Raw genomic sequence first — 11,793 nt, 5'->3', positions numbered from 1 at the left:
AGCTAATTATTATAAATACCAGAAATTATGTAATAAGATGAACCATTTACAAGTGATAAAATTCTTCTGAAACAAATATAAGGATTGTGAGAAAATAGAGCTCTATTTTAAGTGCAGGGCTGGGCCTCATTACTAAGCACTATCAATATAATCTGATTCAACTCTCCCCAATTCCTAAGTCATATAACTGGCTTATGTCAAGACAGGTTGGTAGCCAAAGGATGTAGACAGTTTGGAAGTTTTATACAGGAAAATTGTGGAGGCATTTCTAGAAATTATTTACCAGGCATGGGTGAAGATGTTAAATGTGTGTACTTAAGCAAAATGATGATGGAGGAAAGATAAGCAGAACCCATAAATAAATGATATGGAAGTCATTAATATGAGATGAGGGAAGAATTTAGTATGTTTGTCTTTCCAGACATAGAAGGTGCTAAAACTCAGAAATAGAGTAGTACTTTCTGCAAAATTCTGAAAAAGTTTATATACTTAATGAATTGTTAATTAACCAAGTAAAATATTTATGAACTTCAACTGAGATTTGTTAAGCCCGTGATGTAGATGAAGCTCTGTGTGAATTTCTGTGGAAGAGTAAAGAATTGGGACATCAGGTCCTCCTTCCTGTCCTTCTTAAATCCAGGGCCATCCTTTCTGTAGACCCAGATGTGCCATCGAGCCATGTCTCAGTTTGCAGTAGGTTCAGACTCCTGGGAAATCTCTTTCTTTCCACTTAGATTTGAAATTATGTCGCAGGTCATAGTCTAGTGTCAGAGTCATGACTTCTGAGAGCTCTTATGGCTCCCCTTCTCGGTAGACCTAGTACCAGCAGGACCCCACTACGTGCAGCTTCCAGTCTAAGAACTCAGACCTTCTCCCCATACACAGACATCACAGAAAGGAACAGGCACCTCAGAGGTAGGTATTTGCTGTTAATTCTCATCTGCTCCATCCATTTATCCCAGCAGTTTTAATGAGCAGCTGTTAGGCACCATGCTGTTAAGTGCTGGCACATCTTAGAAATGCAAAGAGAACTATAGACCCACATAGATTTCAATACCCCAGGCTATCCTCATGTAGAGCTAGTGTGGAGGCTGCAATGCTTCCTTCTTCAGATGTTGCCTTGAGATGAAGGCAAGGTGAGTGATTCTGCTTCCTAGTTCCATTCCCTCCCTCCCCTCCCTCCCCTTCCTCTGTGGAAACACTGCCATCTCCTCCTGGCTCATTCAGTGGTCTCATGCAGATAGTTGCAATTGTTTTGAATAAAATTTCAAAAAGATCTCCAAAGTTATTTCTTTCCATTGTAGAAACAATAAGGTGATATAATAAGAAAACCATGTAATTTATGAGACTCAAATTAAAACATGAAAATGAAAAAGTTATTTTTAAGAACAAATGTAAGCACTTCCTTTTTTTCAATACCCCCAATTATTTACCTTGCACATCATTCAAGTTGATACTGAATATAAATATTGTCATGGAAAGTGAGGAAATTTTAATTTAAATATGCAAATTAAAAAGCATTACAGAAATTTAATTGCATATAAAAGCCAATATAGTTAAATAGCATAGGGAAACTGAGGAAGGCAAAGGAAAACATTGCTTTAAAAACCCTGAAAATCTCTATGAAGGCAATAGATAAGCAATCAATTGCTGTCTAGCTTACAAGAATGCCCTTGAGTCTAAAGGACAAAGGAAATACGGAAGAATAGAGAAAGCTATATTGGGTGAATACAAGCACACTTAGAGTAATTAAAACAAAATTAATATCAGATGATAGAATTTAGCAAAAAAAAAAACACTAAGTGAAACCTGAATCATTCTATTTGCCATGTTTAATCTTCAATGTCCACCTGGCTGGATTAAGAATCACCTAAGATGTACATCTCTGGGAGTGTCTGTGAGGACGTTTTCAGAGAAGTTTACCTGTATAGAGAAGACCTGCCATGAATGTGGGTTGCACTAGTCCATGGGCTGGGGTCCTCAACTGAATGAAAAAGGAAAAAATGGAGGTCAGCTGTGGATAAGCATTCATCTTTGTCTGCTTCCTGACTGTGAACAAAATGTGACCAACTAAGCCTTATGCTTTCATCACCATGGCTACATCTGCCCCCACTGTTGTATTTCTTGACTATGATGGACTGTGCCCTCAAACTGTGAGCCAAGGTAAACCCTCTCTTCTTTAAATTGTGTTTGTAAGGCATTTTATTGCAGCAATAAGAAAAGTAACTAGTACACTATTGTGGCAAAGGTAATATAAGAATCCAAATGTAAAACATATTAAGTCACTAATTATGTATGAAACATAAGATTTAGAAATACAAAGAAATATTGTGGTAGTTTGAATGAGACTGCCCCCGCCCCCATAGGCTCTGATTATTTGGACATTTTGTCCCCAGTTGGTGGTGCTGTTTTGGGAGCTCTTAGGAGGTGTGGCCATGTTGGAGGAAGCATGTCACTAGGGTTAGGCTTTGAGAGTTCTTAAGCCTTCCTGGATTTCTAGTCACTCTCTGCTTCCTGTGCCTGCTTGGTGATGTGAGCACTCGGCTTTCTATTCTGGCCACCTCTGCCACCGTTCCTCCCTGCTAGGACGTACTCTTATCTTTCTGGAACTGTAATCTCAAATAAACTCTTCCTTCTATGAGTTCCCTTAGTCACAGGTGTCTTATCACAGCAGCAGAAAAGTAACTAATGCAAATGCCAAGATAACCAATTCTACTCAAAGACATACAAACAATTCATTCATAGATATGATCAATAAACTGTAAGGGCATTTAATATTTGGGTAATATAAACATATCCTTTACCTAAAGACTAAAAATATTCTTTTGAAATATTAATGACTATAGAGTTTAGCTTCACAATAAACAAAACCTTATAAAATTCTTATGTCCATTTACAAAGGAAAAAATTTGTATCAGTTACAATTAATAGCAGAAATAAATTTAAGTACAAAATATAGAAGAAACTAAAATAAATGTGAGAAAATTAAAATGCTATTCTAATCTGTTATTAAACCACAAAGGAAGTTAACACGTGTAAGTATGTTAGTTGGGAAATAAAAAGCGTAGATGTAGTAATTAGTATAGACATTAGAATCCATGACGCTGTGTATGTACCTGCCAAGTGACAAGCTGCATGATCTCATGGTTCACACAAGCTTTGCATTCTCCAACTTGTATCTGTAGTTTAAAATGAACCAACGAACCATTTCCTTCTCAGAACCTGCTTCTTTCAGAGTCATATCCTCATCTTAGAAAATGACACCAGCATGTGCCCAAATGTCCGAGTCATAGATTAGGAGGTACCTTAACTTGGTTGTGATGCTACCACCAAAATGCATCTTGAATTCAGTTACTTAGCAATACCACCTGTCACTCCTGTTCAGACTAGTCCGCTCTCACTAGACAACTTCCTAAGTCTTCTCAGTGCTCTCTCTGAGTCTGTCCTTTCTACTCTTCCATTCTTTCTCCATAGAAAAGTCAGAATGCCCTTTAAAAAGCTTGGGCCATTTTATTTCCTTATTGAGCCCCCCGTGACTTCCATGGCACCTGTGGGATATTTATATTCTTTGTGATCCAGCTTTTGTCCAGCTTCTGCCAGGTTCAGACACCTTCGCCCACTTTCCTCCTCTTATTTTACATTATATATTCTGAACAGATCTCTTCCCCCCTCTCCTGGGAACACAGTAACCTCATTCTCAACACAAACCTTCTGTACTTGTTTTTTTTTTTTTTCCTGTAGAATGCTGTTCCCTTTCTTTTTCACACCCATCTCCTTTCAGGTCTTAATTCAGATTTTACCTTTTCAAAGCCACATTTGCTAATAGTAGAACACAGTCTCGTCATTGCTCATTTGCACCTTGATTAGCCGTCAAAGGCTCAGGTGTTTAAGGCATGGTTTCTAGCCCATGTTACTGTTGAGGTACGGCCTAATGAAAGGGAGATGCATCACTAGGGCCCTTGAGAATATTAGGATCCGAAACCCTCTCTCTTCCCCCTTCCACTAGAACATAAGCTCCTTGAAATAAAAACTGTCATTGGTTAAAATTTAATGGATAAATGTATTTGATAGACATAATAAAAATATAAATGAACATATAAACATTGGGGATATTTTCAACTTGGGACATAATCTTTATACAACGTGTGTGTGTGTGTGTGTGTGTGTGTGTGGTGTTCATTCCACATGTGTGCAGTGCTAAGGAGACCAGAAAAGGACAAGGGCATTGGATTCCCCTAGAGCTGAGTTACTAGTGATTATGAGCCACCTGATGTGGGTGCTGGAAGCCAAACTCAGCTCCTCAGTCTGAAGAGCAGCGAGTGCTGAGCCATCTCTCCAGGCCTCCCACCCCCTTAAAATCTATTTGTGATCTTATTTTACCCCATACATCAAAATACATTTATATAGATTTAATAAACTAATATTAATTTAGCTATTTTAATAAAGAAATGAAGTTATATATCTTCCTTCTCTGTAGAGAAATGTATTCTAAATATGAAGCAGTGTTCAACCCATCCCCCCCAAAACATCAGTTTTGATTAATATTTAAAACTTATATGAAAGCTACAATTTAGTGTTTGTTCATTTAAATTTATCCAATAGTCAACAAAATTATTAAGGACCTAGTATGTGCCCTGCACAGATATTTCCGTCCATGTGAACTTTTCATTTTAGTGGAGTCAAAACATGGAATAAATACATAAGCAATTTAGTTTCAGTTACTTGTCTCACTGACAGGAAAAACATAAGAGATCAAGGAAGAAATAGCATGCATACAATCATGAAAGGGAATGCTTCAGATGCTATTGAAACCCTATTAGAAAATTGGAAATTACCCGGGCATGGTGGCACACACCTTTAATCCCAGCACTTGGGTGGCAGAGGCAGGCGGATCTCTGAGTTCAAGTATAGCCTGGTCTACGTAGTGAGTTCCAGGCCAGCTGGGGCTACAGGGAGACTCTGTCTCAAAAAATATTCACCCCAGGACTTGGGAGGCAGAGGCAGGAGGATTTCCATGAGATTGAAGCCAGCCTGGTCTACACGGTGAGTTCCAGGCCTGCTGGGGCTACAGCTAAAAGAATAATAGCAAAGCAAAATGAGAAAGAAAGAAAGAAAGAAAGAAAGAAAGAAAGAAAGAAAGAGAAGGAAAGAAAGAAAAAGAAAACTGTAATTTATAATGGTAAAAGAAATGCAAAGACATGAGAAATGTCTACTATATCATCTGATTATCAAACTTTTAAACTTTATGCTTCTTATTTACATGAGCATGCTTTTACAGGACAAGATTCAAAAGTACTACGTTGTTTATAGTGCAAAGCATACCATCCTTCCCCCTCTCTTCCTCAACTGCCCTGCTCTTTCAGAAGCAAACACCACTGCCAATTTTCTATCAGGAACATTTTTTAAAATTCAGTGCTGGTAAGAGTACAATGAAACAGTACTCATAAATTGTTTTAGGAAATAGGAAATGATCTAATCCTTTGAAAATAAAATTGTCAACATTTATCAAGCCTTAAAATGCATATTATGACTTAAGAATTGTAATTTTGGACACTCTATAAAAAGTAAATAAATAATATAAATTTAATTGATACATAGATGCCATGATATAATTATGTAAAATTGGAAACAATGTGTATCTCCATAAACAAAGATTTCAGAAGAGTGTAGGCACATAATGGCGCATGAGACAATTGTTAGCTTCACAGTATCTAGCGCCTAGATCAGTTCCTGGAATGCTGTAGACATCCCATAAATATGAGTTCTAGAAATGAATTCTACCCAGAAAAGTATAAAACTATGGGTCACAGTTCAGTGTTGGAACATTCGCCTAGCATGCGGAAAGCTAGGGTTCACACCCCAGTTCACCCCTCTTCCACAACAACCAGAAAAGCCTGAAAGCTAGAGCATCATCCAGGGCAGATTAAAAACTTGCCTGAGCCCAAGAATTGCCTAGAAAGTGTTTGTTGAACATCTGGATTCCCAAATGACTCTCTGTAGATTCTAATAAGGTGTTGAACTCTGTTTCTAAAGGTACCTCAAGATTTGATAAGCACAGCAAATCAGTGTCTAGTGTAAAGTCTGCGAGGGATGGAGATGGAGCTTAGTGCTACAGCACTGCCAAGTGTATGCGATGGTCTGACATCATCATTCCTTTAAAATCACAAACAAGTTTTCACCTAAAACAGGCAATATAATTGTTAGCTCATTTTTTAGATCCATATAAGTAACTATTAAGTTGAATCATATAAGATCACTCTTTGAAGCACGGAAAACCATCACATATCGGTCATTTCTATGGTTCAATATAAAAAAGTAGATTAAGAGCTCATTCTCTTTTATAACTGCTGCACCACTCACATAGTCGGCACTTCTTAGGCTCTGAATCATTTACATTAGTAAAGTAGCCATATATAAGAAACATACAGATCACCTAAGGGCAGGCTCTCTTTACTCAGTGAGTAATGAGAGCCCCACTCAGGCCACCCTACCAATCAAAGGCTGGCAAGCCAGTGTTCAGAAAAGCCTTGGAAGGAAAACTGAAGGCTGTCACTGCTTCCGTGTTCACTCCCAACTTCCAGGTTCAAGCCTCTGAGAGTTAAAATAATGCAACATCATTAAAATGCTAATTTGTACCTTTGTGTCTGTCCCACAATTGAATTTTCAAGTACTTGATTACATTTCTCTCTGTGGGTTCAGGAAACCATTAGTCTCACATTATCTAATTTATTGAACATATTTTGGCCCTTACAACTTTTCCATTAGTCATCTCTAAACACACTTAGGACAAATGAGTAAGGCTGCTTGTTAATGAGCATCAATACCTAGAGGAAAAGCAGCCCCACACTGCAAGGTCATGGGAAACCCAGTGTTAAGACTTGTAAACCTCAGAGTTCCCTACCCTATAGCCCTGAGCTCCAGTTAGATCATATCTGATGGGTTTATCTATGCTTAATGTCAATGTTGGTATGAAGATGAATCCCAGGGTTAATACAAAAGCCAAGGTACACTTTTTCTCACTGCGATCTCTTAATTCCCTGTAACTTTTAAATTTAAAAGAATCTTTGAAACTAACTGTACTGAAAATATCCTTTGAAAATAAGAAGCACATTTAGATTCTGGTGCATAGCAAATTCCCTGTGAAGAAAAGTTCCAAATTTGTGACTCTATTTGCATTTCCATAAACACAGAGAATCTCTGTGCTTAATATGTGACAAATAACAGTGTTAGAAATGGGGTGTTTTAAGGCTCTAATTATGCATGTGTGAGTTCCCATTCTTGTTAGCCTGCTTACAATGTGAAGCAACAGAAAACATATCCCCCTACCACCAGGCTGATATTTTAATTCATGTTGATATCATTTAAAGTAATGAAAATATTAAAAAATATAAAAGTGCTCTGGAAATCATTGTACCCCTCCCCCCCAAAACCCAACCAGATTCTAGGATATAAATGAATATGCAAAATATCAATGAGTGCCCAAGGATCAAGAGGAGGAACTCAGTGATACAGGCCTAATCGAGGCCTGACCCGCCCCTCACTGAGCTCTGTGGAGTAAGCCAACCAAATCTCCAGTCAAATGAGAAAAAACAATCCGTTTATTAATTTGGTTACTTGTCCAGCTTGTATAAATTTAGGACTGAGGTTAAACCAGGCTACCCACTCCCTTCCCAAAGGTAAAGGAGTCCTGTGTGCTCGCCTGAGCCAGCAGGTGGCACTAGGTGGTGAGAGGTCCTCCAAGTCCAAGCCTAAGCTTTTCCCTTAGCCTATTGCATGGTCCTTGATCACAGATGTATAGCACACTAAGCCTCGGGTACAGAAAAAGATGGCAGGTGGTAATCACCTTTCAGAAAAACGACCTGAGTGCCTGTGCCTGGGAGATGTGTCCAGAGTGAGTCTCCCTTCTGCTAAAGAAAGCTGATGAAGGAGAGAGAGGAATGATGTCCCTCCAGGGTACTTGACCAGAAAGGACAGGTTCCCCCACATGAGTCATCAGACCTAGGCAATACAAAGAGAAGGTTTTAAATTCCCCTGTCTGCCTATGAATAATCCCTGCCTTAGAGTGGAGGGATTTATAAATAGCATGTAACATAAATAACATTGGTAGGTTTAGGCTTATCCAATAGTTGTGTTCTGATAAGTAGTAGAAATTCCCTTCTTCCTCTACACTGTGATGGCTTATACACTTCTGGAGGGCACAATTAGCTGCCCTCTCTTTGCCTTTGAATAGTCTTTGTTTGCTGAATGGAATTAGTCAACTTTATTTATTGAGAAATCAACATGCTTGACACTGAACTTATTTAACATAAAGGAAGTAATGGGATTGCAGAATTTTCAGAGCCAGCAGGGACCTTAGAGATCACAATCTGTTTCCTTCATGATTTCCTAGAGGAAGCATCCAGGTCTGGCTGGCAAGAGGGAGACAGAAGCCCCAGCCCAGGGTGCTTTTCCATGCTGCATGTTCCTTGAGAGCACTGCACAGGCAGCTCCTTGTCACATTGGCATTACGTTCCCAACACTTTCTTAAAGTGGCTGACATGCTTTTGGCTTTCAGATAAAATATAGTTAAATAATTAATTCACCAAATTTGCATGCTTGGCTTTGGCAATCTTTGGATTGCTTGAGGCTTTGCAAGACAGTTATGGATAGCAGGTTTAAATGGATGAGAGGTTTAAATTATGACACTTTCATGGAATGTATAGAGAGAATTATATTTTATTATTTTAATGTATATATAATACATATATATATAACTATAATGCTTATTTTTAAAGGTATTAGGGAGTATTTCTTTAGTCTACACATGTCATATTTTTATTTCAGGTAGGAGACGTGATCACAGGAGGCCGACCAACATCCAAGTCTGTGGAGACCACTTCAGACAATAACGGAGAGCAAACAAACCCAAGGTACTATGTCCCCAGACTGTCCTTGACTGTATGATCGTGTCCTCTTCATCAGTACTTGCTGAGTAGAATGCAGCTTCACAATGATGTAACTATCTAAAGTTGAAGACGATTCATACCATATATGTTCATGTTTGTTCCCAAATCCCTGTAGTCTTGATTTATAGGGCTTTTGAGCCCTAAAAACCAGCCTCTGTTCAGGTGGGCCCTAATTGCTTGTAAAAGTACCAGGAAGACTGATACCCGTACTGCTGACATTTACTGAGCATCTGCTTTGTGTCAGGCACTATTCTTTAAGTTGTCTCCACTTTAACTGATTCGATTCCCACTTTCCAGAGTAGATTTGAGTGTTAGAAAGGTCATGCAGCCATGACATGTTGAGATAATTTGCATTTACACCAGGGCTCTTGTTGCCTCCCTGTATGATTTACTTTTCACCTGACCCTCAAGGTTCTCTGGGGGTAAAAGCCTCATTCACTGTCTCCTGGTCAGTCTCCTGACTACAGGTCATCTTCAGCCTTGGCCTAAATTCATTTCCTAACGAGACTGTCTCCCTCTAAAAAGACTATTCACCCGTTACCAATATTCTGCCTTGTTATAAACCCATGCTTACCTCTCTCTGTTTCTTAAGATCCAGGCTCTGACTCCTGGACAGCTTCAGACCAGAGCCAATCTCCCTTAACTGTGTCAGTATGTAAGTTACTTTGTACAAATCTTTCCCAGTTCTTAGTTCTTATCTAGAATAAGATCATTCTTCAACAGTCCTAGTCCTCATGATTTCCAGATTCTTATCATCCATATGGTAAAATCTATTTTGGAATGAGGCAAAATTATTTTTGTGCTACAAATGTATATCCTGAATCATCATCATAAAAATACCTGAACAAGAGCTAAAAATTGATTTTCTGTAGTTAACTTTGGAGATTCATTCATATTTCTCAACCTAGTGACTCCCATTGCAGATATAAGGCTCTAAGGTACCATGACATGTGACTATTCAGAGTCATAAATAACCTCAACACCATCAATCCATGTAAGGTGACTAAGTCTAATTTGTAAGGGATTGCAGGGATGGGAAGTCAAGTCATTATAGTTTGGAAGTTGTTATCAGACTCCAGGAAAGCTGTTATTACTATGATTATACTTGACAATTTGAGATATCTTAGCAAAACTCCTCCTAAGTATTTCTGCAAAGTTTTCCTTTTCTTTGCTGAGAACGTTCGTCGCACAACCACACATTCAGTGTTCATGTGGAGGTTGATGTGGAGCTCCTTTGTCACTGAAAAACTTGCCAGTGTACATTAGCTCTTCACTGCACACATTGCTTCTGGCTAGACACCTCCATTAACTAAACGGCTGTCTATTATGGGTGTACATGGCAATGAGTTTGGGCTGGTCATTGGTGTGAGGGGAAGGATGCAGGTGCAGCAGTCATCTGGGAGGGCTGGAAGAGGCTTCCACCTTCTCTGAGCTAGAATCTCTCAAACTGTGCAGACAGAGCACACAGAAGGAGAAGAGGGAATGGGTTTGTTCATCATGACTGGCAGGTAACACCTGATGAACTCCTGTGGCTCATGACAGTGTAATGCAAAGGAAAGCATACAGCTTCCTCCAAAGTGAGAATGCAGGCTCTCTGCCCCTTGACAAAATGCATGATCTTTCACCTTCAAAATGGCAAGCTAAATACCATTATTTCCTATTTACTGAGATGCAGAGAAGGTGAATTTGCCCAAGATCACAAAGTCACTAAGACCCTGACCCAGATTATGAACCTTTGGTCTAGCCTTGTTACTGTGTTCATGGTCTTTTAAATGGTGACCAAAAGATCTTGATTTCAATATTATGAATTTTTGCTTCCTTATGAATTATAACTTCCTTATATAATTATTTTAATTTCAATAGATCATTTTAGTCTTAAAATCTATTTTGTCTGACCTACCTATGATGACTACTGGGTTCTTTAGCATTTAAATGAAACACCTGTTTCTATCACTTTTATTTCAGCCTATGTGTGTTTAAACTTAATTTTTAAAAAAATTGTTAATGTATATTTTTATTGAATTTTTGTGTATTTCATACAATAAATCCTAATCATATTTAGATCCCTTTCCCCACCTCCCCATATCTCTCCACCAGATTTCATGCATTCTGTCATATATATTAAGGCCTATCAAGTCAAGCTTTTGTATCCAAATGTCCCTTGGTGCCAGTTCATCCACTAGGGTCTAGGCAGTCTACCTAGAGTCACTCTCTTAAAGAGTATCAACTCCCCTCACCCAGCAGTAATCAGTTGCCAATAGTTCCTTGGCTGAACTTGAGATCTGCCCAGCATATAATGGTTTTATGGTTGATGCTTTCTTTGCCTAATTCCTTTTCCCCTGCTAACTTAGATAAAAATTTATGGCAAGCCAAGAATTACCTGAATTAGTAATCATACATATCTAATCAGACATTATCACAGAAAATTATATGGTTCTATATACTGAAAATGTTAATACGGAAATTTGTTTCCTTTTTCAAATTGCATAGTTAATTACTAAGTGAATAAAGGTAACGTTTGCTGTTCATGTTGCAGGTTAAGCAATTTTTGCACTCTATTAAAAATAAAGACATAGCACATGCACTTTAGAGATCTGATTATAATGTTAGACTTTTAAAACTTGATGGTTTTTCTTCTTAAAAGTTTCCTTCAATTGAATTGATGTGAAGTTCATACAATACATTTTGATCATATTTAGACCCTCCTCCCCTACCTGCACCCCCACCTTACTAATGCCTACCGGATTTCATGTTCTTTCTATATATATTTTAAGGCCTATTACATCAAATTTGTGTCCCCAAATGCACTTCAATATGGGTCCATCCTCTGGAGCCTAGTCAACCTACC

At 38.4% G+C, this 11,793-nt stretch overlaps 1 protein-coding gene across 4 annotated transcripts in view; it reads left to right on the top strand.

Annotated features, from left to right (window-relative positions):
* Lrrc6 (leucine rich repeat containing 6) overlaps nucleotides 1-11,793 on the top strand; it is a 119,366-nt gene that overhangs the window by 84,721 nt on the left and 22,852 nt on the right. For all 4 annotated transcript variants that reach the window (XM_029568364.1, XM_017800631.2, XM_008843179.3 and 1 more), the window contains one exon: nucleotides 8,824-8,909. In XM_029568364.1, coding sequence (XP_029424224.1) covers nucleotides 8,824-8,909 — 86 coding nt within the window. The remainder of the gene's footprint in view (nucleotides 1-8,823; nucleotides 8,910-11,793) is intronic.

This window comes from Nannospalax galili, unplaced genomic scaffold (assembly GCF_000622305.1).
Source record: "Nannospalax galili isolate Female #2095 unplaced genomic scaffold, S.galili_v1.0 scaffold620, whole genome shotgun sequence".
NCBI classification, from domain to species: Eukaryota; Metazoa; Chordata; class Mammalia; order Rodentia; family Spalacidae; genus Nannospalax; species Nannospalax galili.
The sequence above is the reverse complement of the archived record's forward strand: the minus strand, read 5'-3'. Positions and strand labels throughout refer to the sequence as shown.